We start from the raw sequence: 27,524 nt of genomic DNA on the forward strand, positions 1-27,524 counted from the left end.
ATTTAGAAATACTAGTTTTTTAAAAGAAATAAAACTTATAGTAGAAAATAAAATGCACCGAATATTTCTGAAGCCATTTGTATTTAAAGAGCAGACAACAACAACGAAAGATCAAGAAAACTCAGCAAAAAAGATTGGCCTTCAAATCAAAAACGCAGAAAAACATTATCACAAAAGATACGTCTAAATAAAAAAAACAAACAAACATGGAATATGTGTAATCGAGGGCATAGCCAGGGAGCTTTGCCGTTTTCTGTACTAGGTGAATGTAAACGTTATGCACGAAAAAAAATCAATTTTCTTATTTGCGAATGTTTATTTGGTCCGCAATGCGTAATCATGATGAACATGTTTCGAAAAAATGCAGTCGCAGCCCACACAAGGTGACTGCAATGAAAGGCGGTAGAGGCTGTGGAACGAATGCTGTTTCATTCTTTAATAAAATGTTAAGGAAGGAAAAAGAGAGTTCGATGGTCCTCGATCGTACGTTTTTTAGCGATTTTAACCCAGTATGTAAAACCTAGCTAATATTCATCAACAAAGAGGATCCAGCTACTAATTGGGGATCCGAGTACTAAATCTATCGCTACAGCTGTTTAAGTTTAAGGGACACTTACGTTTTACTTGAATACATATGCATTTACTCGATTGAGGGGCACTAATCATTCGGCAAAAAGGAAATCTTATTCAAGAACAAGATTAGACACGAAAAATCGATGGAATTTTGAAGACTTGGTGGAACTTTTAGTTTTCGAAGTTCACATGCGCTCTTCGACGGTAGTCAAACACTTTCGGTTCCAAAAACATGAATGCTAACACAACCGTATCAGTTAAGTAGAGCTCTTTGCCTCAGCAGTCAACTGCTTGATCAAAAAATCTGGCAACTCTCAACGTAATCTAAACAGTCTATGACTGTTATTTGTCTGTTTTTTCATTTTAATTTTTTTTTTCAGTGGAATGGAAGAGAGGTTTTACTACAGACTACGAAGTATAAAAATTGCGATTCCTTATACCCTCCTTGCATAAGTGGTGCTTGAGCTTGACGCTAGGGGCAGGTCGAACGTTTAGGAAAAGATTTCCAGCTCTTTTTCCATTTCCATACTCATTACGTGCTCCACACGCACGGCTTCTGCGGGAACAGTACTTCGTCAATCTTGATTATTCATTTTTTGGTGACTTAATATTTTACAACTCTTCCCGGTACCGCATGAATTATTTCACATCATTCACGAAATTTGATAATGAGATGTGTTATTTCATTCCCTTCCCTCCGATTTCTCGGCTGTTCGTGGATATTCTTGTAACGCTGCGTGTTGCTTGTTTTACTTCGCGCGTGCAGTCATAATACTCGTTAGGTAAAATCGCCAAGGGTAATTGAACTATGGAATTCCGCGGATGATATGAAATAATTCACGGTGCATCGGAAGGGCTGTAGAAAATTAAATCATAAAAAATGGTTCAACCAGACAATTATTTCACCGCAAATCCTTGTGAATGTCCGTCATTAGCAGTAAATGGCGAATCAGTTGAAATTATTTTCCAAAACGTACGACTGGACCCCTAGTGGAGAGCTCAAGCACAGCTCGTTCAATTCCTCTCATTCAGGCTTATGTAACGATCATTGCAGTTTTTACTTCATAGTCTGCGGTTTAACTAGGAGCTCGGAAAACTCAAAAGAGCAAATCCGATGTTGTTTCGGCACTCCAAGTTGTACTCTCTTCGGCCGGTTTGATATAGTGCAAAACTGAGCCCATTTGATTGCCAGAATTGGGTTGATTCGGCTGCGGCGTTAGATCAGGTAAGATAGGACGAGATACTCCAAGCTCGAAAGTGGTTTCAATGTGCACTTTACTAGGAGTATAGTTGGAGAGACCTCCTAAAAAAAAAGAAAAATTACATCCATTAGCAATGAGCGTCCAATGCAAGCAAACATGTCAGTACCAGTAATGCTCGAAATGGTCTACACAACTCGGATATCTACTTCAATAAGATAGCTTAACCTACTTCCATAATCTTTCAACGTCCGCCTCAAACAAAACCCAAATATTTTACAACTGATACGTACACCCGTCAAAATTGAACGAGTGTGCCATAAAAATTGCAAATTCCACTAAGATGATGGAACATAGTAATTATTACCTAAATTGCACGTTAGTCAGCATACTTGGGCTTTGAACACGACACTATTTCGTCACGCAATGTTAATAACAAACTAACTGTTTGGCATCACAGGTACTTTTGTTTCGCTGCTTAATTTACGATAAAAATGCCGGACATACCCTTCGAGTTTGCAGCTGAATTCTGCGAGGAACTATCTCGAACATCATGGGTGGCCTTAATTGTGAGCACGGCTTCGTCTCCCTCTTCGAGAAACGATGTTTCTGACGGATATTCGAACAACTTCGTCATGTCGTCGTTGAAGGTAATATTCAACTGTAATAAAAAATGAGCAAACACATTAAATATCTTCAACACATCACATAGTTCAAGTCAAAATGTAGAAAAAAGCAGAAAATTACTATTAAAAAATGTTTCACGATAAAATAAGGCCATTTCTATTATCATATTTACACCCAGGAATGCATAGCACAGTTCACTTCCAGCAGAAAATTGGGCAAATTAGCCGAAAATTGTAAATTAATTAATTTCTTTATTTGACAATCTAAAACCACGATTATTGCTATCTGAAATGCATTGTCGCAATACAACCTAAAACATTATGACCGGTTTTGAACTTCCGTTTTCTTGAGAAGAGTTGATGCGGTGTAAGTAATCTTTCTTTTAAACAATCGATTACATCTAACTAAGAACTAAATTTTGGGGCCTTTTACTTACACTCACGGTTTCTTACATTTTCCTGCACTGGTAATACAAGAATCTCACTTAGCCAATTTAGAATATTTTCCTTAGCTAACGGATCAATCCTGAATTCCAATTCAAAAAATTATCCTACATATTGGATTTCAAGATTGATATACTGTGCCCAAAACCGCTGGCATCCTCTTAAACGGCGCTATCAACAGTAGCCCACAACTTCCTTTATGCGTATTAAAGCTGACTATCTCGTGCAGGCATTGAGAAACATAATGAAATTATGTTTACCGTTATCTCAACCAAGGTTCTTATCTAGCTGACAGCTGTTGGATGTATAGACTAAAGGAACGTTAAAGTAACGACGAGAAATGGAATCAACTAGAGTGAAGCGCCAGCAACGAGAGAATAGCATATTATCCATGCGTAAGACACTCTGATTTCAAGGTAACTTGCGGCTCTGTTTTCATAATTTTCTCTGCTGGATTGGCTGTTTTTAGGACGAGGAAAAGAACGACACAATGCACGCCCGTGGAATTCGAAAGTAAAAAAAAAAAAAAAAAAAAAAAAAAAAAAAAATCGTCAAAGAACAGACCGGGGAAAAAAGAATTCCGGGATTGTGGGTGCAGTGGTGCACTTGTGGCGCGCAGTGATTGTTGATTGTAGATAACAAAAAAAAGGAGGGGGGGGGGGAGAAGAAAATGAATGTTAAAGACATACCAAAATAAAATTTACCTTTTTCTTTGGTCGGCGTTGAATAAGCGATTTTCCCACTATTACATTGGCTCCCTCAAAGTCGACATTGCATGGAGAAGGAGGCCGTTTCAGTATATCCAAATCGTCGATAAAGTCGGACGATTCACCGGGGTCGTAGTCTGGTAGTTTGGTAATTCCGGAATCGTTGGACTGGAATAGCCAAATAGAAAAGAAATATTGGTAATCAGTTTAAACTGAAGAGAAATGAGTTCTTCCAAGCTTCAATAATTGGGGCACAATTCAGGAGAAAGTCCATCGGAGAAATGCGGATCAGTGTTGTTTACTTTCAAAATATTCAACCACGAGAAATAGCGGGTTCCACTTGCGGGATAAAAGCGTTCCAAGCTGTGGGCTATGGATGCCAAGCAGATCTTTCCAATCACTCAAAACTAGATAGAACTGCTGTATAGCAGCAGAGGGGGGGGGGGGGGAAACAAAATAAAGAAAGGGGCTCCACTAACTTTCCCGTAAGCCAATTGAGAAATGGAAACTCAAAATATCCTTACTCGTCATGAATACTAATCAGAATTTTTTCTTAGACATAAAAATTAAGACGGGAATTGCATCAACATCAACCAAATAAAATAAACCAAATTAAAGCAGTCAGACGAAGAATTTTTAATAAGAAAAAATCCAGTCATCAGTTCAACCCTAAAATACCTCCGTCTTTTTTTTTTCTTCACGTGATTTACTATTACGGGTCCCACTACTAAACCTGCAACTTGTTGGCTGCTAGCTTAAATTATGTTAGATCACACCAGATTTTAATAAGAGAATTACGAAAAAAATTATAGGAAACATTCACAGAAATCAACGCGAACATTTAAAATGAATATTCACAATCGCCAAAAAACAAAATGAATAACAGCTTTAAAATACCTTTATTTGAATTGAACCAAATTAGAAAAATAAAAAATAAATCGATTCAAATTGAACTGAATTCGAATATCAAACAAAATCCCAATAGAAGTTTCTATTCTGGAGAAAGATGGAGTAAAAGACAAGACTACCAGTTCAACCATAGATTTGAAAATCTACGACTGGATGTATACGTTTTCCTTTGTATATCTTTTTTATGTTGTCTATCCAAAACGATATTCATGTAATCTCAATATCTTTGTAAACTTGTGTACAAAAGATAACATGCTTTCTTCATGAGACATCGAATCAACACTAAATTATAGGAGGAAAATGAATGCTAAGCTTTACAATGCTATTATAGTCTAAATGACGTACACGTAGCGTAGTCGAAAGAAATTTTGTTGAAATTAGTCTAGAAGAACACAGGAAAACATTGTAAGACAAATATTACCTTGTACACAAGAATTCCTGTCGATCCACCTTCGTTGCGAATGTGATCGGTTTTTCTTGAAGTGTCGTTGACAAAGTTGAAGACTGTAGTCGTTTCAGACTGATGTGGATTCCATTTCTTGCTCGGCTGTGTTGCTCCGCTACTGGGCGAATAAGCTCCAAGGATTGCCGTTGTGTTGACTGGCGTACTATTCGATGATTTGGCGATCTGACTACTAGATGAGATGGCCTTGGCAGCCGACACTACGGTCGCATTCTCTGCAACCTTTTTGTCAACAGGTGGGGGTAGAGAAACGGGGACAAATGCTGCCGGACTGGAGGGCCGGGCATCAGTTGAAATAACAGGCTCCGATTTAGGAGCGGTCGATCCAGCCAGAGGAGTAGTGGTAGTAGTCTGTTTCGTGCGACCCGCTGTTTGGGATTTGGACGCAAAAACGGGTGGACTGGCAGGTTTGGCCGTCGTCTGCGACGGTGCAGGCTCACTCTTGGTTGGCGTTTTGGCGAAACCAAGTGGAACGAGTGGAACGGCGTTGGGCGACGTCACTAATAAGAGCTCCTCTTTTTTGGAAACGGAATCGACGTCATCCTTGGAGGTCGCCTCTTCGAAAATCACCACCTTCTCGTTTTGAATGATTGGAGATTTAGGCTGCGGTCGGATGACTCCAACCTGTCGAGATTGTACTGGCCCGATCACAAACGGCGATTTCTCATCTTTCTTCTCGGCGTCAAAGTTGAAGTTGATGGAAATGCTTTCCTTGTGAATGTTATCCAAAGCGGTTTTCGAGATGATTTTAAGACCATGACCGAGGCCGTGATTTTCAGTCTCTTTTTTCTCTTTTTTCTCTTTTTTCTCGTCTTCAAATGGATCGACAGGCTCTTTTTGATTGGCGGAAGGGCTGGCCACCGAGACAGGTGGTGGCGTGGAAACGAGTTTCGTCAGAGCCGCTGTTCGTTGCATGGACGTGGCTCCGTTAGGCAAAGATTGCACTACACGTGTTTTCTCGATGACTACGGCTGGTTTGGGACTCAGGACCGGTGGCTTGGGCCCAATCGTCGACGGTTTGGTGATGACGACCGGCTTGATGTCGGGCGAAACCAATTCGGTGATACGAGGCGTGTTGCTGTCTGACTTTTTCCGTCCCACCGAAGCGGCGCTCTTGTTATTCACCAAGTTGACTTGATTCATCCGATTGATGTTGAATTTCTCAGAGCTCTGATTGGCGGCCGACAGCGGTGTTCGGTTGATTCCCGGACCGGCGCTCTGCGACCGCCGAGTGCTCAACACTTTCCGACCGGATCCGCTCTCGAAAATGCGTTTGACTTGGCGGACCGTGTCCGGAGCGGGCAACTCGGCTTCTTCGACATTGTAGCGACTGTTGGTGGGCAAAGTGCGGCGCGTTTTCGACGATGCGGAAGAAGAAGAAGAGGCCGCGGGGGCAGTTGGAGGGGTGACAACAGGCACGTTATTGCTCTTTGTTTCTGCGCTCTTCTCGACAGTTTGAGTGTCGTCTTTCTCGACAATGACAATCGCATCTTTAGGCAGGAGCACAGGGACCGGTGGTTTAGGACTCGTTACGGTCGGACTGGGCGGAACTGCAGCCGGTGTTTTGGGCGGTTTCGGCTGCTGCAGCGGTGACACCACCAAATCATTGACGGAAACGCTTCTCCAGGTCGGCGGTTGTGAAACACAATCGACAGATCGTGTCTTCTTTAGGTCACGAATCTTGGACGGGCTGGAAGAAGGAGAAGGCGCTGGAGGTGGCTTCGGTTCGGCGGCTTGTGCAGCCACCAGATTCAAAGAAATGGGCCGCTCGTTCTTGGCCCGACCGTTGCTGGAACGCACCAAAACGGAGAAATCGCTCTCAGTGGCTGTCGGATGCTGAGGGCCGGAATCTTTGTCGAGCCAGTCTTCCAGGCTGGCCGCTCGACGGAGTGACGGCCGACGCGACTCGCCCAAAGGTCTTTCGCGCAGCGTGCGGCTCAGGTAACGTGACTTCAACTTGTTCACAATTCCCGGCCCGTACTGGAGCTCTTCGTCTTCATTGTCTCGGTTGCCCGACATTCCCTTGAGTGCCTGCAGTCCTCTGGCTGTGATTTTGGTCCGGCTACCCGATGATGACATGTCGACTTGAGAAGCGGCCGAGCTCCTCATCCGCGTGTCTTCCACCATGGCCGTTCTGGTCCTGTTGGGTTCCGATAATCGTCTCGTTGGTATCGTCGTCGTTGGCGGCTGATAATGTGGGATGACGTGCTCGATGAGATTTCCGCTGTTGTTGGCACCATTCACCGAACGAGAGACTGGCACATCAGCGAAGCGACTGGGTGAGCGACCGCTCACCGATCGCGACTGAGTGGAACTGAAATTCTCAATGGAAGGCAGTTGTTCTCTTGTTGTCGCCCCCAACTGGGCTGCGTTAGATAACGGAGGCGGGCTGGAGGCGGATTCGGAACCGTGCTGGAGAGCGCCATTCCCTGGCAATGGTCGGGTGCCCAGCATTTTGGCCCCGGGCGGTTCGCCTTCTACCAGCGGTTCGTAAATCGTTTGCAATGAGGCCACTAGGCCTTTATTCGGGATCCGAAGTCGCTCTCGTGTAGAGTTCTCCAACTCGGCAATACTAGGACTGGCAGGTGTTACTCGGTTTCCTCCACTCCAGCCTGCAATACGAAAAATAAACACTTTTAGAAAAGAGTTGGGGAATGCAAACAAACAGCAAACAAGCATTTGGCGTAGATATTTGTACAGGTTGTCATCATAAACAAGTCATCAATTATCAACATTATTTCGACAAATTATTGATTTCTCATCGAGCTATACAGTTGGCATCGGTTTCGACTTTCGACATTCTACGGGTTGCATAACAGTCTAAGGCAAATGATAACAAGTTAACAACCAAAAAGGAAAGGTAGGGAGGATAAAGACGTTGTAGGCGCATTGCCTGGCGTGACTGGTCCCGTTATCACCCTAAAATCATTATCTGAAAGATGGCTTGTCTAGCGGCTTCGTTCGCTCCTATGCGTAAACTATACGGCGAGAGCCCTTGGCTTAGTCATCAAACAGATGGCGGAAATCTTGAAATCAACTTTTTTGTCTTTCTGTGACGTGATCTCGGTTGCATTAAAAAGATGCACGATGGCAACCGGAACCAATATCACATTTGATACAACGCAGTTTGCTATCGACCTCAATACGATATTGCCAGTGGAAATCCTGTGAACCAGTCCGCCAGTAAAAGGATTCCCCTGCTGGCATAATACAAGTACTAAATACTACGGCGTGAACTGTCCCTTGTCGTATTGATCGCATTTCCCCCCTCCCGTTTCTTTTCGAGTATTGCAGCGAACCCATGAGTTACATCGTTCGCTTCTTTTTCTCCGAAAGGAATCAGCAATTTGCGCTTCTTTTTGGGGCAACATTGTAGAAATAAAAGAGCTCTTTTACCTGTCTAGTTATGGTGCACTACGTATTTTCGTTCAAAAGGGTAGGTGGGGGTAATGAAACGAATAAAAAAAGGAAGAAAATGAATAACATAAAAAAAAGCCGTATAGCTCTCAAGGCGTTATTTTGCCATAAGCTCCAGACTAGCTGAACAGTGATGTAAGCCAAAATGAGTGCTGTTTCGCTGAAATTAATATATGCGAGATACCTGAATTAACGTTACAAGATCCTAGTCCATTGCTCAGTCTTTTTTTACGAATCAGCTCGCGTTTCCAGACAGGAAGATTAGACGTTTCTGAATCACACAGTTCCAAACACATGTTTGCTGACTGGCTAACACAGTCGGGCGAAATATTTCGACAACACACTTCATCCATGACTACTGCCGTCTTTCCTGATTCGCTCGAAATCCAAGTTATCTAAACGTAACTTGGAGATTTCACTGAAAACTGAATCAAAATCTTTCTCCAGATGCAGGAATACAACTCTCCACTTTCCAACGTCTGAAGCCAAACTGAAGAAGAGCAACGGGACTTAAAACAACTCTCAACAAAACACAAACGGAATGGACATAGTAAATGCACGCATGACTGTTGCGGACAAGGCGTTCTCCCCGCGGTGTCCGTGGCGTTGGGAAGCATCGTGTACAAAAAGGGCTAGAAACCTTTTCGAGTGCATTGCCTCCGATGAACGCCATGTGGGAAAGACTTGGCTTCATAAACAAAGCATTTACCTTACCCCTTCATTACCCTTTTTCTTTCTCATCTAACTGTTTCATTGCCCTTTCGGGGATGCAACAATAACAAAAAATCAATTAGGCAAATGTTAGCTCGGTCATTAAAGACCGTTTGATCGTGACCTGCAAGTCAGGGTAAGTCAAATTCCTGGTGGTGATTTAGTTTTTTTTTTTTTTTTTTTTTTTTTTTTTTTTTTTTTTTTTTTGTGATGGTTGTGATATTCCTTATTTGAATATATAGGGTTTGCAGCATGTGTTCTATTGATGGAAAATCTAAGCATATTTCTTCTGACTAAATTCTAAAAAGACATCTTCATTAGGCTACAATGCTGAATCATCACCAGGAAGCACTTGTGTTCCCTGCTTTGCATGCCAACCAAAACAACACAAAATCAATGATGAAAATATTTCAATTCCAATATTACCATGTCTAATGTACATGTTTCTAGACAACCATCTGAGTAAATTCATTGCTGAAATATATCCAGAGGCTATGTTTCAAAAAAGAATTCAGAATAAAACATGTGAACTGTCAGAATGTTATGTCTTGTACGTTGAATGCTTTCCATGTACACTTTTCAAGTAGCATGAGAGATTTGTTTTTAAGAGTCCAAAATGTGTTATATTCTAGAATCAACAATCAAACAAAGCAAATTTCTCTAAAAACCTATAATATATTCAAACAACTGATGAAAATAGGCCTATTTCTGTGAAAAGACAAAAAGGAAAGTGTCAGAAATGTTAGTAAGGTGTTCAGAAAACCACTTATTTAGAACTACAAGAGCTGAAAATGAAACTAAAATTAACTTGTTAAAAAACAAAAACATTTTAGCAATAAATTTCAAACTTACCTAAAAAATTGGGTGTTAACCAAAAGTTCTTGTTGTGTTGAAGGATGTCCAAGGACAACACTTAATGAGCACGTTCAAAATGGCTTGACAGATCTAGTAGAATCTATAACTTTAATTTAATTTTTTTTTTCAAAGAATATTGAATTGTTGACAGGCGAAAAACCGCCATGACACTACAGTAGTAGTGGACTAAAACGCAAACCGCCCAGTTAGCCAAGTGCATACGGCTGTTATGGGTGCAAATAATTAATAATCTCTCATTCCTTAAGTCTTTCGTATCACTTGTAACTATACTTCTTCTTGCTTACAAAATTTTAAAAGAATATTACGCCATCATAATCTACTATTGTGCATTTATTATTATTAAAATTAAGGCGTTGGTTTTTTGTATTTATTTTTTAGACATTGCAGTTAAATACGATTCCCGTAGATGGCTGTACCAAAGTAACCACTGGCATGTGAGGCCGTTGGCCTTCTTCGTCGTTCTTTTGAGAACCTTGAGAAGCTGGTCAGCTGTGGAATCGCCTTGCACAAGAGCGAGATAACTAAACAAGTCGACAAAATATTTTGAAGAAGCTAGAAGGCGTAACAGAGCTCAGCTCATCCCTTGAGTCTGTATCGAGTGGACGTGTCAAACGTAGAAAAAAGGAATTTGACGTCATTTCTCTAACAGATATTACACCTTTTGGAGTTCTGGAGCAAAATGGAGAATAGAGGTGAAGTTTAATTTAACTCTTTGCAATATCACGAAATTTTAAAGAAAAGTAATATCTTTCAGATATGGCAAATCCATATAATACTGTCAAGTGTACACTGTCTGTCAATGACAAAGCATATTCTTACTTCAATCTCCGAAGCGTTGACCCAGAAAAATACGGTAAATTTCAATCATGTCTTTTTCATGGCTTGCATACTCAACTTTTTAGTCGCTGTTAAACATGTTAATTTCATTTAACAAGTCCAGTTAATATTGTCATGGTTGTGTATATTTTTAATTCAGATAAATTGCCCTTTTCTATCCGAATTTTACTTGAGTCTGGAGTTCGGAATTGTGATGGTTTTCACATTACCAAAGAAGATGTTGAAAAGATATATAACTGGGAACTTCATCAAAAGAGTGAAGAGACAATTGAGGTTTCATTCAAACCTTCTAGAGTTATCTTACAAGATTTCACTGGGGTTCCTGCTCTCGTGGATTTTGCTGCCATGAGAGATGCTGTAAATCAATTTGGGGGAAACCCTTTGACCATCAATCCAATATGCCCTGCAGACCTGGTGATTGATCACTCAGTTCAAGTTGACTTTTCCCGCAGGTAAGCAGCATTTTCTACAAAGACCACAGTTGTAAAAAAAAAAAAATGGGTTGTTTCTTAAATTGACTCTAATTTAATGAGACACTTAAAAATTTCATTGTGGATCACTTTTAGAATTTCATTGGTCAAATACTTCCTCATAATAATGATGCAGTTCAATATTGTTTTAAAATTACTTTTGGGGCATTTTGCGTGACTGCTGTGGTTTTGGTCTAGTTTACTGTTATTGATGCATAATTTTATTGATTACTTAACTTTAACAACTTGCTTCTGAAATTCTCTCAGAAATCACAATTGAATATGTGTTGGAAATGTTGAGGTTTAATTGTCAATCATACAATACCAATCATACATGGTCACATTCAGTGCAAAAGACACAGCAGCAGCTACAGACTTCGGATGCCCGCCCACTCAGCGAGTTCTAGATTTAGAAGACACTCCGGCTTACGGTAGCTTGATGTCTCATGCGGCACGCCATCGCTTACCAGTTTTCGTAAATCTGAAAGTCGACTCTTCGAATACCAATGATACGATTGGTGGGCGGGGCACTCCTCATTGGACTGGTGAGATGGCGAATCGTACCACGAAATCTTGTCATTCTATCGAACAATCACCGGCTTTTACCAGAAGTGTGAACAAAGGATCGGGATCTAGTGTTCTACGAAGACGTGTCTCGCCTATTCCGACTATGTGTGGACATCATTGCGATGGCGTGACCTGCTTGCTCTCCGCGGCGAGCGTCATCGAAGCCCCGTGTCTTAAAGTCGAAGAAACCAAAAAAAACCTTGACAAATGTCTCAGTTTGTCGGGAATCCCGATTCCGGACCGACTTTGCCAGACTTTGACGGACCGACTTTGCCCGTTCCATCACATTCCCTCTTTGTGGTTAGTTCCACGTTCTTTTATGATATCACCTCCGTCAAAGTGTATTTTCGTCAAAGCAGTCGATGTGAATGAGCGTTCATTGAAATCGTGTTTGAAATTTGATGATCGCCGAGCTTGAAGGAATGGAATATATGTCCAGGCAGATTACATATGCGATATATTTCCGCGTTCCCTGTTCAATTAACTGGCATGTTGTTATGATTTCAAGTACTTCTGGCGCTCACGGGAAAAATTGTGTACTTCATTATTATCAGTGTTTTGTTTTTCCTTTTTTTTTTTCTTTTTTAATTCATTCAAATAGTCAAATACCTCCGTATTCTCCGTATTTTCATAGTCGTGTTAAACCAATTAATACACGTCACATTTCTAATGTTTTTAGGTCAGACGCGTTGGAGAAAAATCAAGATTTGGAGTTTGAACGCAACAAGGAGCGTTTCGCCTTCTTGAAAGTATTTTCTTGCCATTTTTGCCATTATTCGCTGCCATACTAACATTGGTCATACTCTTCTTTTTGCTAGTGGGGTGCTCAAAGCTTCAAGAATATGATCGTAGTTCCGCCGGGATCGGGCATCGTTCATCAAGTGAACTTGGAATATCTCGCTCGCGTTGTCTTCGACAAAGATGGCCTTCTTTATCCCGACTCGGTTGTTGGAACAGATTCGCATACGACCATGATTAACGGGTTAGGAGTCGTCGGATGGGGAGTTGGAGGCATTGAAGCTGAAGCGGTTATGCTAGGTTTTTACCCTAACTGTTAAAGATCTACTTGTTTACTTGTTTCTACAAATCTATTTTCATTGAATTGCGTGCAGGACAAGCTATTTCAATGGTTTTGCCTCAGGTCATTGGATACCGGATTACTGGGCATTTGAGCCAATTGGCTACATCCACTGATGTTGTCCTGACTGTATGTACAACGATAAAGTAAATGTGTATTCTTTTCAATGTAATTGACGTGCAATTTTCTGTTGTAGGTCACGAAACATCTCCGCCAGGTTGTTATACAAATTTTTATGGGTCCTTGCATCAATTTGATATATTAAACAATAATGTATTGACGTAGGTTGGCGTGGTCGGCAAGTTTGTGGAATTTTTCGGGCCTGGTGTTAATGAACTGTCAATTGCCGACCGTGCGTAATTTTTCTTGTTTTTGCTGTCGTGTGCAGTTCTTCTTTATTAATTTATGTTTTCTGTAGGTGCAACGATCAGTAACATGTGCCCTGAATATGGAGCAACAGTTGGTTATTTTCCCGTTGACGAGAAAACAATCGCATACCTACGGCAGACGAGTAATTTATCATGGCACTTTTCTCTGTCAATATTTTTACTGAAAAATCTAATTTTGTTTTCCTCCTAAGACCGATCGGCGGAACAAGTTGCTTACGTTGAATCATATATGAAGGCTGCCAGCATGTTCAGAGATTTTAATAACAGTGCTCAGGATCCCGTTTTTACTCAAATTTACGAACTTGATCTGAGCACAGTCGTTCCATCACTCTCTGGTCCTAAGCGTCCACAAGATCGTATTGCTCAATCAGACTTCAAATTAGACTTCAGTCAATGCTTAAGTAGTAAGGTAGGTGTTGTGCAATTTCTCTTTTCTTTGCAGAAATGTGTAAAAGGTTTCGTTATTATTTACATTAGGTTGGTTTCAAAGGATTCGGTATTGCGGAAGAAAAGTTGAACGCGAGCGCATCTTTTGAATATGAAGGATCAACGTATACTCTTCGGCATGGTTCCGTGGTTATTGCCGCAATAACGAGCTGCACTAATACCAGTAATCCATCTGTTATGCTGGGGGCCGGTAAGTCAAACGTGTTTTCATTCATATATTCAAACATTAAACTCGATGTTTCCCTCCTCCACCTCCAGGGCTTTTGGCCAAAAAAGCTGTTGAAGCGGGATTAGAGGTTGCACCTTATATAAAGACGTCGTTATCTCCTGGGAGTGGTGTTGTCACGTACTACTTGAAGGAGTCGGGAGTTATTCCGGCTTTAGAAAAACTAGGATTCAATATTGTTGGAGTAAGATATTTGATCGGCTTCTTATAAAATAGCGAACGAGTAACAATTAATTTTATTAGTATGGATGTATGACTTGCATCGGAAATAGTGGTCCGCTTCCTGAATCCGTAGTGGAAGCTATTGAGAAGAACGACCTGGTATGCTGCGGTATTTTGTCCGGCAACCGGAATTTCGAAGGCAGGATACATCCAAATACTCGAGCTAACTATCTAGCGTCTCCATTGTTAGTCGTGGCATATGCCATCGCAGGTAAAATCTTAAATAAGTAAAAGTTTAATTCAAATGATATTAAATATGCAATTATTTAGGGACGGTTGATATTGACTTTGAAATTCAGCCGCTCGGTTATTCTCCGGATAATAGGCCCGTCTTTTTACGAGACATTTATCCAACCCGGAAAGAAATCCAAGCTGTCGAACAGCAGTTCGTTATTCCTGCCATGTTTCAGCAAGTCTATTCTCGTATCACTAAAGGAAGTGACTCATGGAACAAGCTTGAAGCTCCCCAATACGATCTTTATCCATGGAATGAATCTTCGACGTACATTAAAAAACCACCATTTTTTGACGACATGACCAAGGACATTCCTTCGATCCAGAGTATTAAAGAAGCTCATGCTCTGCTTTTTCTGGGCGACTCTGTTACAACCGATCACATTTCTCCGGTATTTCATAGAGTTTCTAAATTTTGTTGTAATAGGTACCATTAAAGAACAATTGTTTATAGGCTGGCAGCATTGCACGCAATAGCCCTGCTGCTCGATATTTAGCTGCTCGCGGGTAAAAATTCAATGTTTATTTCACTATATCAAGGTGATTGTAAATTGTAATAACATTTTCATGGGTACCCATGCCATATTTAGGTTGTCTCCGCGAGAATTCAATTCGTATGGAGCTCGTCGCGGAAACGATGAAATCATGGCTCGTGGAACTTTTGCAAACATTCGTCTAATTAATAATTTAGTGTCCAAACCTGGTCCGCGCACTATTCACATTCCATCAGGAGAAGAAATGGACATATTCGATGCTGCCGAGCGCTATCGTAAAGATAAATGCAATTTAATTGTTTTAGCGGGAAAAGAATACGGTACGGGCTCTTCCCGCGATTGGGCAGCAAAAGGTCCATGGAAACTTGGAATAACTGGTATGCCATAGATTCTCAAATCTCAAATAATTGTTTAATAGTTCATCTGACATTGAATTGTGCATGGTAGCCGTTATTGCGGAATCTTTTGAGCGGATCCATCGATCGAATTTAGTTGGAATGGGGATCCTCCCATTGCAATTTCTTGAGGGACAGCAAGCCAAATCTCTTGGTCTCACTGGAAGGGAAAAATTTACTATCAATATTCACGCCGATATTAAACCGGGCCAATTAGTTGAAGTTCAGGTACTGTTTTAAATTTTCATTATTTTTTTGTTTGTTTTTTTGGGGGGTGGGGGGGGGTGTTCGTTTGTTTTTTGTTTTTGTTCTTTTGTTTTTGTTCTCTTGTTTGTTTTTTGTTGCTTTTTTTTTAAATTGCTTTTTGTTTTGCTTTACATTTGCATGTAAACCAAAATACGACTTTATAATTTTTATTTATAATTTTTACATTTATAACAGGTTGGTGAAAGTGGCAGTTTTCAGACACAGCTGAGAATTGATACTGAAGTGGAACTTGCCTATTTCATAAACAGAGGTAAGATAAGTATAACATTGCTAATAAATGACCTTTAGTCTAATTCATCTTTTCTTGAACCTAGGCATTCTAAACTATATGGTTAGAAAGCTTGCCTGAACAGAGCTTTACTGAGTGATGTAATATCCAACTTTTGATTGTTTGGATTGGTTTTTGGGATAAAATTGCTCACTTTTTAGTTTTGTTATTTTCTTATCTTTATGTCTAAGCGGTTATAATATACAAGAAAAATTATTTTCATCATCAGTTAAATGCATTGCTACAATCGTGAGAATGAGTTATGGTTGCGATCTAATCAATTCCAAATGTCGAATTATATTTTACACAAGTTATTCCTTTGAAAATCGTCACACTTGTAAGTTGTCTCTTTATTTGGTTTCACTTTTTGTACTGTGTGAAAGGTTCTACGGTTTGTCCCTATAATTTATGTCGGTTATAATCTCTGGTGTCGGGTGGTTATTCGCTCGCAGCCTCGTACCGTTAGTAATTGTGATAGGACTGGTTATAATCTTTGAGCTGGGTTGAATAATTTTACGTATATTAGATTAGGACATATCTTAAAGTATTGCGGTTTACGGAATTCGAAATCTTCTCAAATCCTCTAGTATTCTATAAACTCTGGAATTAGTCTATTGGCCGGGTGGTAGGAAGGAGACTTAGGCCAGGTTGGCAAATAGCAAGTACAGTTAGTTGAAGAATTACGCCTAGGCGCATCCTTCTGCCGCTGTTAAGCGGGAAAATAAATTGTCTCTCGGCCGTAGCCGGCCGTAGCTGTGAGGTTAAGATTTCGTAGAATTTTAAGCGGACGTACCCGGTGGCTTGAATACCGAATTAGAATTCGATAGTGAATCTGCAATTTCAAAGCGGAGCCATTATTTAGCCTTAGCTTAGAAGAGCCAAGTAATTTCAAAGGCAGGAAAGTATTCCGGCAATGGATCCGGTAGTTTTTCCAAACACGAGGATTCTTTAGCACCCGAGTATCTACCAAGACAAAGCAATCAATGGTGGACCAGCTGTAGCCTTTACGTATCTCCCTAACAAAAATTGTTAGAGTAGAGATCGGCTCTTGTGCCGTTACGGTCGCCCACTTAAAGAACCTTATTCCACATCGATCATAGACAATTAATTGCGTCTACCAGGCCCAAGTCTCCTTCCAGAAGATTTGTGATTTCAGAGTTTTAACAATAGAAGATTTGATTAGAGAATCAAAATAATTGTGCCAGTTTTAATAGAAATATTTTTCGAATGATTGAATCAGAGTTCACGATTTTACACAGAGTTAAATCAGAGTTGAATCAGTAAAGTTTAGACCAGAATTGAATCTTGAACCGTCCCAAGCCCTATACTACCCAGCACCAACAGAGTTTTAGACTGACAGGAGTCCAGGACTGTCGGGACAAACCAAACAACAGACACACAAGAACACAATACAGAAAAAGAAACTATAACCATATATAAGAGACATCCATACATCACGTTATAAGTGTGACGAGTTTCAACGAAATTAGTTTGGCTCAAATACAATCAGTCTTATCGCTTTTAACGGCGGTCAGAAGCCTTCAGAGCGGAATTTTCACATGGTGGCGATAAAGAGATAAAATTTAAAGAATACCTAACAATTTGAAGTTATGAATTATAAATACATGTAATAAAAGCATTTAATATTAAATAATTGAATGTTGGATGATCATGTAGTGTATTGTATTATTAATATAATTATAATTTATTGTATTATTATAACGTTACGATTCAAATTTCCCGATAGGGATTCTATCAAAACTCGATGTCATACGACCCCCCAAACCCACCAGTCGACATCCGATAAGATGGCGCTGTTCCTCTCAGAGGTATGGGGTGAACGAGGGCGAATGAGGGGGGTTCGTTGTTAATTTATACGTTTTTTCATCGTAAAATTAAAATAAAAATAATTAATTCCAGGTTGTAGAGGAGATGATGACGGATGGCAACGTCATAGTGCCAATTTAATCGGATTAAAGTTGTCGTCGTTGTAATTGATGGAAACGCGAATTGCCTTTTCGAGTTGTATTTCTTTCCCGTTAGGTGGTTCTGACTTCATTCATACAAGGCCGACGAATGTCAACAAGGCCTTGGATTAAATCATTGTAAATAATCAAAAGTCAAAACATGGGCTGAATAATTTTTGAAGAGAATTTTCGCGTAAAATGCTTTTCATTACACAATCAAGAAAATTCAAGTCTTGTAGAGAAATGTAGAGAATTGGTTATACACTTATTTGTTGGACAATGTTTGGTGCTGGGATGTGAATCTTTTCATTTTTTCAACTATTGTGTGAAGAAGAAGAAAAATGTTGATTAAGAATCAAGTAAAGTAATCTATTCTTAATAAAAATGTATCCAGATTTGAATGTAAAGCTAAATAATTTAAAAATGTTGCAATTGTGAAAGAATGTTTCATATTTTTTATATCTAACTGTCATCTGCTGTTTACATTTCTATATAGGGATTGAAAAGGAAGACGAGACATTTAGATACTGACATGGCTGTCCATCAGACCAAATTGGTTGTCGCCAGTTGTGACAGTTAATGTAAATGGAAACAGTCATTCAGGTGATGAATAATTGCAAATAGCCTACTTTGATGTTGATTTATGTGTGATAGCGATTCTTCAAATGTTTGTTTTATAGGGAGAACAAGATAGAATTGGAAAACGAAGAATCAGCCTGGATCACTATTGCCCAGACCGAGGAATGGAACTAGTTCCATCCCTGGATGTGGAAGGAGATTGTAAAGAACCACACATGCCACAAGAACTGATTGTCACCTCCCAAGTGTACTTTCCTCCCATCAAGTAATGAAAGATACTTTTACATTTCTTTTTAGGTTTCAAATTTAAGCAGTATTATTGTTTAGGCTTTTTCATTCTGGTCCTGGCTTGCTAACTCTTCTTTCCGAAGCTAACTATGAATTACTGAATGTGTAGTTCACACGATATAACATGGCTTTTGTGTGCAAATAGCTTGAGGAGAAGCATGTTCAACCAAACCTCAACTTTGGTCACATCTTGGTTGCGTATGGGTTCCAGGCAGATTACAATTTCCACAACAAATTCAAGCCGGCTTGGGAAAGCCGGCTGCCTTGTGTTTCTGCGCCGGAACTGCTTCATGGGAAGGTAAATACGCATTAAATTAATTCATTTGGAACTCGTCGTTTTAAACAACATGGAATCTTAAAATCTAATAGGTTAACCCAGATGCTGCTTCAGCCAATATTCTTCATGAAGTGCATGCTGCCGTAGAAAGAGGAGTATTGGGATCGCTTGTAGCAACCTGGACTGTTGGTGGACACAGGATCGTTACATTTCGCTTGGCCAGGATGGATTTGCTTGTTTGGCTTGGAATCATTCCATTCATTAAAATATCTGATGATATTCTAGTGAACACAAAAGACTTCTGATGGATTACACACAAATTAGTCATGAACTCTAACAGGCCTGGGATTTAGATCAATGAGTCAAAGCACAAAAAACTGTAATATTCCGAATATTCAGGTATTTGTCTGTTGAGTATGTTTAAGTGAATTTATCGCTCATCAATATTTATGTTTTTATTCAATTTCAGTGCTCTATGATTCTGCTTCAAACTCACCTATTTGCCTTTTACCTCATTCTTGATATTATCTTCATAATTTTGGTGAAATGGTTGTTTAAGTGATTGCTGACAAAGATATCAGGTAAAATTCAACCATGACATTCTTCCCGGAAACGAGTAGGCTACAATTGTCTCATTTGTCATTTATAGGCTTGTTGGTTTTGGAAATTGGATGCATCTACAACTGATTTTTCCCGGTATTGGCAGTGAGAAAATGTCTGGGAAACCACTGAGGGCAAGATCAACACCTGTGAAGAAATTGATTGGACCAAGGTGTTGGCCCATCATCTATGGCATTTCATTTCCCCGGTTGGGAGTATCACTGACGCCTTGATCGAGTAGGCCTACGAGGCCTCTTGCGGCATATTGTCAGACCCGAACGACGCTGAAATCCTGAAATCTATGCCAGTGAGCCATCTTCTTCCTATTCTGCTATTCATCAACATGTGCTTCGTTCAGGTAAGCCGTTTACTCGTTGATTTACCATTGGAACGGTCATATAGATTTTAAAATTTCTTTTTATTTTCAGAGACTTGTGTTTCCAACTGATTTCACTCTGCTGTCTCCGTACGATTCCGCTGAAAAAGTTGGTCAATCCTCTGAGCCACAGCACATGGAACGTTTGCGAAAAGGTTCTGTCTTGGTTGCTTGGCAGCAACGCCAAGCCTTGCGCTACTCACATCTTTCGGAAATTATTGCTACCCGGTTGTCGATTCGTTCGCTTCCCAGTTGAAAATTGTAGCCTCTGACATTGGGCCACTTTTGCCGCGATGCATCTGATATCGTCACCATCTTTTGCGTTTGTCGCGTAGCGTTTGTGGAAGACATCCTCGGCCGTTATATCGGACAAGAAAAAGACGAGCAGTGCGAGCGTTTCCTCGTCGAAAACTTTGCGTTCCGTCTCAGTGGATTGAGGAATGTCGGGCAGTTAAGTCGCTCTATGCGTTTAATCCGAAACTTCATGCCACTTCCCTGCTTGCCGCTGAACTTTACAGCCAAGCACACGACGTTATCTGTGATGAACTTGCTCCGGAAGCTATCCTGTTTGAAACCTATCTGGAGTTGGAGGAACTCTTGACCCTCTTGGCTGACCCGGAACGATTCAGTACGATTGCCGATTGGTACCTAATAAGAGCAAAGTTTATTGGAATTACATCACAGTCGTCAAAGCCGTAGATCGAATTTTAAAGCAGGTATTGCATTTTTTTCTTTCTTTGATTGTGGCCGTATCTGTAAATCAAAATTCGTTTCACGCAGGATAATTCCAGTATAAGAGAATGCAACTAGAATCTCTGCAAGTTGGTGTCCTTTCTACCCGTACCCTCCGCCAAGCACAGGCTTGTTCGCACGGAAAAAGCAAAGTTGGTAATTGCAGCCGAAAAAATTCATGGTCATTTTAGCTCAAATTTATTTGATCTCTCATTAGTCGGTCAACGCATCTGAGGAAACTTGGGTTCCCTCTCGTTTTTTCCTGCCGCAATAACTCCGTCAGCTTCCTGTGGCTGTGACGCAGGATTACTCGCTCTCAGAGCTTAACAACCTTGTCCGTGCGTACTTTCTCGAACTGAATGTTCAAAAGGTGCCAAGTAAAAAAGATGCTGTATTTTTTTATTATCATTGTTTAAAAATTGTTCTCGTGATCGACTGTGAATTTGCGTCTTTTGTAAACGAAACATTGCTATCCCAAATCTAGAGCAAATGTCATAAGTAACACTTCAACACTCGCCTCATCGTGTCATAGTGGCTGTATAAAAAAGGACTGGATAACTCGTGAATAAAACTGTGTTAAATTTATTTTATTTATTTTGCTAATTTTTATTTTTGGCCGCTCGGCGCAACCAAAGGCTTTGTCAAATCTTAGCTAGAAACAAAACAAAAACAAATATATTTGTTATATATCTTCTAATTCCATAATGCTAATAATAAATTTTGCTGTAACTTAAGCTCTAAAAAAAATGCGACGCGGGATGGCGGCCTGGTGGGGCGAAGCCACACCACACCCTATGTCGGATAAGGGGATGTACCCCTTATTATTGACAGATATTTTTTGAATGTTCCGATATGTTTGATTGATATCAATATTATTTAAAGTATAAGTATCACGGTTATTTAAGCGATAAACGAAGCGCGAAGGGAGGAGGGCGGGCTTGGCGGGCTTCGCACACCGGAACGAGATGCCAGCATATGTTTAATATTAACTAGTTAAGAACAAAAATTTAAGTCAAGTAGAAAAAAAAATTCAGAAAAGGTCGGACCTAGAGGGAAACTCGCGAGCGAAGCGAGGGGTCGGAATTCAAATGAACACATCAAATTCTGAAATTCATATGATTTACAGTATGGTCGCTAGGTGGCAGTAAAGTCATACCTGTTTCAAGCGTACAAAAAAGAGGAGCGAGTTCGAGGGGAGATAGCGTTCCTTTCAGGCTTTCAGTTTCTACATTCACTGTGCATTCTCGTCAGAGTTTACGTCTGACGCGTTAGTTTGTCTCTTCAATTTCTGGTAAGTTTAACGTTATTATTATTTTCTGTGGATAGTTTCTGTTGTTGAAATTTATCCATTAACGTGTAGACTAAAATTGCAAGTCTTGAAGATAAAAAAATCTTTGCTATCTGGTCGAAAAACGTAGCCATGGGACTTGCCGATAGCTCCGGCAAAAAACGGTCACTCTGGCCCAGATTCGAAGGCACATGGCCGGCTCTTGGAATCGACGAAGTCGCTCATGTGAAACTCTACAAAATCTTTTTCGTGCATTTTTAGTTACAGAAAACATTTATTTTGTTTCCTCTCTCCCATCTGATGAAATCATTAACTGTGTTATGATGTTTTATTGTATGTGGCATGGCCATTCGAATTTTTGGAATAAGTGGCTGAAGCGTCAAGCGAGGTTTCCATGAAAACATGGCGGGTCTCCGGGCTCATCTTGTCGGCCTCGTATGAGAGTCCCTCGCCAATGACCGCGCATGTTTTAACATTCGCAGTAATTTGCTTATGTTTTTGTAGTACCAATAGTGACTTTAAAGTTAAGTTTAGTCCTTAAGTTTTTCATTGAATTATGCAAATGCTTTTGATTAATAAAATACTGCTTTATCGATCGACTTCCGTCGACTTCGCTCTTTAAAAACGGTCACCCTGTTATCCAAGTCTAAGTGTTGGCTCAACGATTTTTTTTTTACATTTCAGATCTGTTATAATGGCAAACGAAAGAAAACCAAAAACGTCGAAAACCAAAAATCTTGAAGATAAGGTTGTTGCATCGACTTCATCAACCTCTTCTGCAATGGCGCGAAAGAATAAAGGTCGGTGACATTTTTAATTATTATCAGTTTTACAACTAGATTTGTTTTTGTTGTTAATACTTGCTATCTTGTCATTTTCTTAGGTTCTAAAAAGCCCAAAGTACCTTCCAGTCCAATACCAGATGAACATTCAAATTCACCTCTTGGTACTATTTCAATAATTTTTTTATTTAACGTACGCCCAATACGGTTGTAGTAACAAGTGAACCACCATCACCCGTTTTACAATTATATTAGTAATAATCAGTTAGATGTTTTGACTATGTAACAATTTCTAAATTATTTTTATCCCACTAAGTATAGAAATTGTTTGTGTATTTACTATAAACATGTTATGTAATCTTTTTTTTTTATTTTTTACAGTAGAGCCCGAAGACGAAGATGACGAAGAAAGAGAAGATGAGGAGGAAGAGAAAGAAGATGGTGACGAAGAAATAGATGACGAAGTGGAAGAAGACGACGAGGATGAGGGCGAAGAAAAAAATGGGACCCCTTTACGTAATAAAACTGAACATGCTGTTGTGTTGATCAACGTGTCATTATTCTCTAATTATAGCATGGCCTAAGAGTGACGACTTCGAGCTTTTCAAGCGTATCCGAAAAGCATGTCCGAAAGAAGATGCTATGAAGTACGAATCGCGTGTGAACCACTTAAATTGGGATTCCGTAAGTTATTTTAGTAATTCCAAATTTGTGAAGAATATTCCAGTGAGCTTACCTGACAAATGTCCTCTAATTTCAGATTAAATTTCAAGATTATTCTGCAGAACAATGTAAAAATCGATGGTTACATGTTCAAGTAAGTAAACGATGTTGGGAAATTTATGTTCGAAAGACGTCACTTTTTTGAATCATAAAGTAAAAAATTTTTTTCGATAGACTCATTTGAGACATTATCGGATCCTTGCCGAAGTTTTAGAAGATGCTGCATCTTGGGTAGATAGACCTTGGTATAACTTTAACAAAGGCGGAAAGGTAGTTTTTAACTAAGTTTATTAATCTAAGCATTACCTCACAATTTTTTCGGCGGTTTTTATTTTATAGAATAACCAGAAGCATCCTGATCAGCCTAAAAAACCACTAACTTCCTACATGTTGTTCTACATGGAACAGAAAGATGCTGTTTTGGAGAAACAACCAGGGCTTGGAATGGTATAAAAAATAGGTAGTAAAACCTCTGGATATTTTATTGACATAATTTGTTTTATCACTAGACGGAGTTGAGCAAAATTATTGCCAAAATGTATCATGAACTAAGCGATCGGAAGAAAACAAAGTATTCAGAACTGGCGGAAAAAGAGAAAGAAGCGTATCAAGAGAAGATGAAGAAGTTTATGTAATATTTTTCTAATATTAACCAAAATTATTTCTAATCCATAAATTAAAAACAAAATATATTCTGCCTTATTATTTTACAGGGATGCTCACCCAGACTATATATTACCAAAATCTAAACAAACTTCTAAGGCAGTTCCTCCTAAACCCCCTACACCGTTCAAACTATTTAGTGATGAAAAGATGCCAAAATTTGTGGGTGAAGGAATGTCATTAACTGAAGCCAGGTTTGACATTTTATGCACTATGAAAATTAACTTTAATTTGGCATGATTCTCAACAAATCTTCATTCGAATTACATTTGTTTGTGTATTATTCTTTCATTCCAGAGAGAAATGTAGAGATGCCTACAAGGAATTGAAGGATAAACAAAAACTAAAGTGGATATATCAAGCTCTGGAACAAGAACCTGAGTTTAATGTAAGTTCTTATTTCCTGCAACATTCTCTGGATTTTCCAGATCACAATTACAGCGTCAGGATTGTGCATTTGTTTCTGTAGGAGGAGATGGAAAAATTTAAAATGCAGCACCCAGATGTTGATGTCCCAGCAAAGAAATTGAGTCTGTTGACCAAAGATGAATTACAGATCAAACACAAGTGATTATTTATAATTAAACAAATTTTGTTCACTGACTTTAATAGATTTCATGTTCAAGGAATGAGGGCAAACCAGATAAACCACCAAACTCTGGATATAGTTTATTTTCCAAAAAACTTCTCTCGAGCAATTCTTTGAAGCAGTTTGAGACTAAAGAAAGGATGACTGAAATATCAAGACTCTGGAAGGAATTAAGTGATGAAGACAAGACTTCATACAATGACAAAGCTACACAAGTAATATTTATTAAAACAATGTTAATCAGAGAAAAGTTATAATTGTTTCCTGTCTTGATATCATTCTTACAGATGAATTACGCTTACAAAATGAAGTATGCCTCTTATCTTGAAACTCTGACTCCTGAACAGCGAAATGCAGAACTGTTAAGTTCTGTAGGGAAAAATCTGAAACGAATGGCTGCCAAAAAGACTGAAGATGGACAGGTAATGCTGAAATTGAATTTTTTACCCTTCAACCATATTAAATATGATTTTTTTTTTTCAGCCGGCGGGTAAGAAACCGAAAATTGGTACAGCTGCTGATGTTGGTTCCTCATCAGAAGTGGAGAGTGAGGAAGATGTAGATAGTGATGAGGAGGATTTAGAAATCCCCCCCAAGACCACTATTCAAAAGCCAAATTCTTCACTTCAAATGTTTTGCAATTCCAATATGGATAAGTACTCCTCTAAACATCCCAAGCTGACCAAACAAGAACTCACAAGATTAATGGCTAAAGAATTCGCCAAACTTAGCGAAGAAAAAAAGAAGGTCTATGGAAATATGGCTCAAAAGTCAAAAAATGAAATGTCTGCAACAAGTAAAAAGTCAGCGTCCAGTACGTTGAAATCAAAAAATTCAAAGGCATCCGAGACCTCAAAGAAAACTGTCAAGCCCACTTCCGCAACTTTAAAATCCCCAGAGCGTTCAAGTGATTCGCCGTCCAAAAGATCCGCGGCAAATGCTGATTCTAAATCTGCGAAATCACCTTCGAAAATCAAACCATCTTTGAATGCCAATGTGAAGTCATCAACAGAGAAAGGAGCTTCAAAAACACTGAAATCCCCTACTTTGGCGGCTAATCAATTGTTGTTCAAAGCAGAGAAGATGACTGAACCACTTAAACCACCAGCGTAATTAAAACTTCTGTTGTATTGTAGAGTGACGGTACCATTGAATAATTTTTCATTACTAGGAGTGCTGCTGCTTATTACGTTATGACGCATCATTCCAAATTGGGCAATCTTACTCCTGCTGAAATTGATGTTCTTTGGGGAAAGGTGTCTGAGAAACAGAAGAAGAAGTGCATTGAAGAACACAAAAAGAAGCATAAAGACTATGTTTTTGAATTTGAAAAATTCATCAGGGTAAATTCAAGTGTCCACTTTTTTATATGCTGATTTCTAACTAATCGAATTTTGTATTTAGACATTGAATCCAGCCGAACTTAGATCTTATCGCACAATTATGAAGAATCGTGCTCGGGATCAGGAGGATGAAGTTAAAGAAAGTTCTGACGAAGAATCTGAACCGACTAGTTCAAATGAAGATCAAACAAGTGGCGCCTGCTCTGACGACGATGACCCCCAAATATCCTCGGACGAAGACTAAACCGGCTGAAAATGCACCACTGAAAGTGTTTAATTGAAGTGTAAAATGTTTCACCAACTTACAAACTTCGTGAAGTGCCTATCAATACTAAGTTAGTGGTCGTCAAATTGGTGTTGAACATCCGTTCATTCATAATCTAGAAATGGGTAACTAGGAAATTCTTTGAAGGTTTTATGTGCTTAATTTTTTTAAAAAAGGGGACCGGCTAGTATATGTTGAATGTATTTAGTCGCTCTCACAGTTTCAATAAAATGATTCAGTTCTAAAATTAACTTTTCCTCAATCCGATTCGTCCATCAATGGCGATTCTAAGTGGGAAGAATATCGCTACTGTGCCCAATGCAATACTAAAATAGCACTCGACGGTCTCTGCCCGAAATTCTGCCTTGCTCTCACACTAGTTAGCCGCGTACGAACACCCAATTCCATCCCTCCACCCAGCCGAGAGATTACTATCTTCTGCCGCGAGAAAATATGAGTAGGATGCATCAACGATTCTCTCCAGGAATTTTGGTTGTACAGTTCGACTAAGGGCATTCCCAAAGCGCTCAATTGATTTTAGTGGAGTCTCTCAATGATCACAGGAATAGTGCACATGAAGTTAATTAAGTTAAAAGTAATTAAACCACCCCAGCTGTTTCTGAGATAGCAATAAGATCTTATCGTATAAGAATCTTTTCCTAAATTTAACAGAGTAAAAAAATTCCAAAGTATAATCACTTATCAGATGCAGATCTTTCCTCAAATGTAGTTCAAAGTTGATTTTAAGCAAATTGAATTTAAGAGCTGAACCTATCCCGACTGAGATAACCAACAGGGACCTGACGGGACAGTACCACGACAAAAGTACACACAATCAAATACAGTTTCGGACCAGAAATAAGACAAGACTTACTGACTTACGCGTAGCACGAGTTTCAATAGATACGCATACTTCGGTTGCAGTTACATTACATCATGGCGTCACAGAGCACAAATTGCAGCGGCTGTCACAACATTACGCCAAGCGGCGCAGTGTAACGTTTCCTATTATTCCTTTTGAAAACGAATCTATTGGCGCTGCGGCCCGGACGGACCCACACCCGTTAAAAAGAGTAATGGAAAACGCGTCGCGGCTTTTCTCCTGTGTGAACTTTCACAGGTCTTTGCTGCGAAAAAAAAAAAAAAAAAAAAAAAAACGATGGCAACTTTCGCAAGTGATAGAATATAGAATTAGAGGTCAGATAAAATGCACACTGGAGAACCACCGCGATA

General features: G+C 39.6%; 3 protein-coding genes and 1 long non-coding RNA gene across 7 annotated transcripts; 3 read left to right on the plus strand and 1 right to left on the minus strand.

Annotated features, from left to right (window-relative positions):
• Positions 1-62: 62 nt before the first annotated feature.
• On the minus strand, positions 63-8,825 carry LOC124190620 (proteoglycan 4-like). The gene is made up of 5 exons (XM_046583408.1): positions 8,523-8,825; positions 4,880-7,533; positions 3,547-3,717; positions 2,280-2,433; positions 63-1,876 (listed from the first exon to the last, which is right to left on the minus strand). The coding sequence occupies exons 1-5, from the start codon at positions 8,689-8,691 to the stop codon at positions 1,671-1,673; spliced, it is 3,354 nt and encodes a 1,117-aa protein (XP_046439364.1). The 5' UTR covers positions 8,692-8,825; the 3' UTR covers positions 63-1,670.
• Positions 8,826-9,035: 210 nt separating this feature from the next.
• Positions 9,036-16,035, plus strand: LOC124190621 (cytoplasmic aconitate hydratase-like). 3 transcript variants are annotated; one of them, XM_046583409.1, is made up of 21 exons: positions 10,114-10,185; positions 10,304-10,617; positions 10,680-10,778; positions 10,902-11,214; positions 11,581-12,099; positions 12,479-12,548; positions 12,618-12,837; positions 12,912-13,006; positions 13,074-13,094; positions 13,163-13,229; positions 13,296-13,388; positions 13,458-13,675; positions 13,744-13,903; positions 13,972-14,123; positions 14,183-14,372; positions 14,432-14,787; positions 14,850-14,902; positions 14,986-15,266; positions 15,337-15,512; positions 15,726-15,801; positions 15,866-16,035. In XM_046583409.1, the coding sequence occupies exons 2-21, from the start codon at positions 10,605-10,607 to the stop codon at positions 15,898-15,900; spliced, it is 3,207 nt and encodes a 1,068-aa protein (XP_046439365.1). In that variant the 5' UTR covers positions 10,114-10,185; positions 10,304-10,604; the 3' UTR covers positions 15,901-16,035. The 3 variants fall into 3 exon arrangements, with proteins under 3 accessions (XP_046439367.1, XP_046439366.1, XP_046439365.1); XM_046583411.1 differs by lacking the exons at positions 10,114-10,185; positions 11,581-12,099 and adding an exon at positions 9,036-9,185; XM_046583410.1 differs by lacking the exon at positions 11,581-12,099 and having other exon boundaries at positions 10,084-10,185.
• A 1,846-nt stretch (positions 16,036-17,881) lies between these two features.
• Positions 17,882-21,223, plus strand: LOC124190623. The gene is made up of 10 exons (XR_006873019.1): positions 17,882-18,145; positions 18,283-18,389; positions 18,467-18,630; positions 18,693-18,951; positions 19,023-19,329; positions 19,400-19,511; positions 19,580-19,888; positions 19,959-20,622; positions 20,687-20,794; positions 20,856-21,223. It is a non-coding gene; the product is annotated as an uncharacterized LOC124190623 (long non-coding RNA).
• A 568-nt stretch (positions 21,224-21,791) lies between these two features.
• On the plus strand, positions 21,792-26,456 carry LOC124191483 (nucleolar transcription factor 1-like). Of its 2 annotated transcripts, none has more exons than XM_046584725.1 (17): positions 21,792-21,929; positions 22,611-22,726; positions 22,810-22,872; positions 23,090-23,224; positions 23,283-23,392; positions 23,469-23,525; positions 23,606-23,701; positions 23,771-23,878; positions 23,941-24,062; positions 24,145-24,288; positions 24,392-24,482; positions 24,564-24,661; positions 24,721-24,898; positions 24,971-25,105; positions 25,167-25,792; positions 25,855-26,026; positions 26,088-26,456. In XM_046584725.1, exons 2-17 carry the CDS (start codon positions 22,621-22,623, stop codon positions 26,268-26,270), a joined length of 2,424 nt encoding a protein of 807 aa, XP_046440681.1. In that variant the 5' UTR covers positions 21,792-21,929; positions 22,611-22,620; the 3' UTR covers positions 26,271-26,456. The 2 variants fall into 2 exon arrangements, with proteins under 2 accessions (XP_046440681.1, XP_046440683.1); XM_046584727.1 differs by having other exon boundaries at positions 23,093-23,224.
• The last annotated feature ends 1,068 nt before the right edge of the window (positions 26,457-27,524 follow it).

This window comes from Daphnia pulex, chromosome 3 (assembly GCF_021134715.1).
Source record: "Daphnia pulex isolate KAP4 chromosome 3, ASM2113471v1".
In the NCBI taxonomy this organism is placed as follows: domain Eukaryota; kingdom Metazoa; phylum Arthropoda; class Branchiopoda; order Diplostraca; family Daphniidae; genus Daphnia; species Daphnia pulex.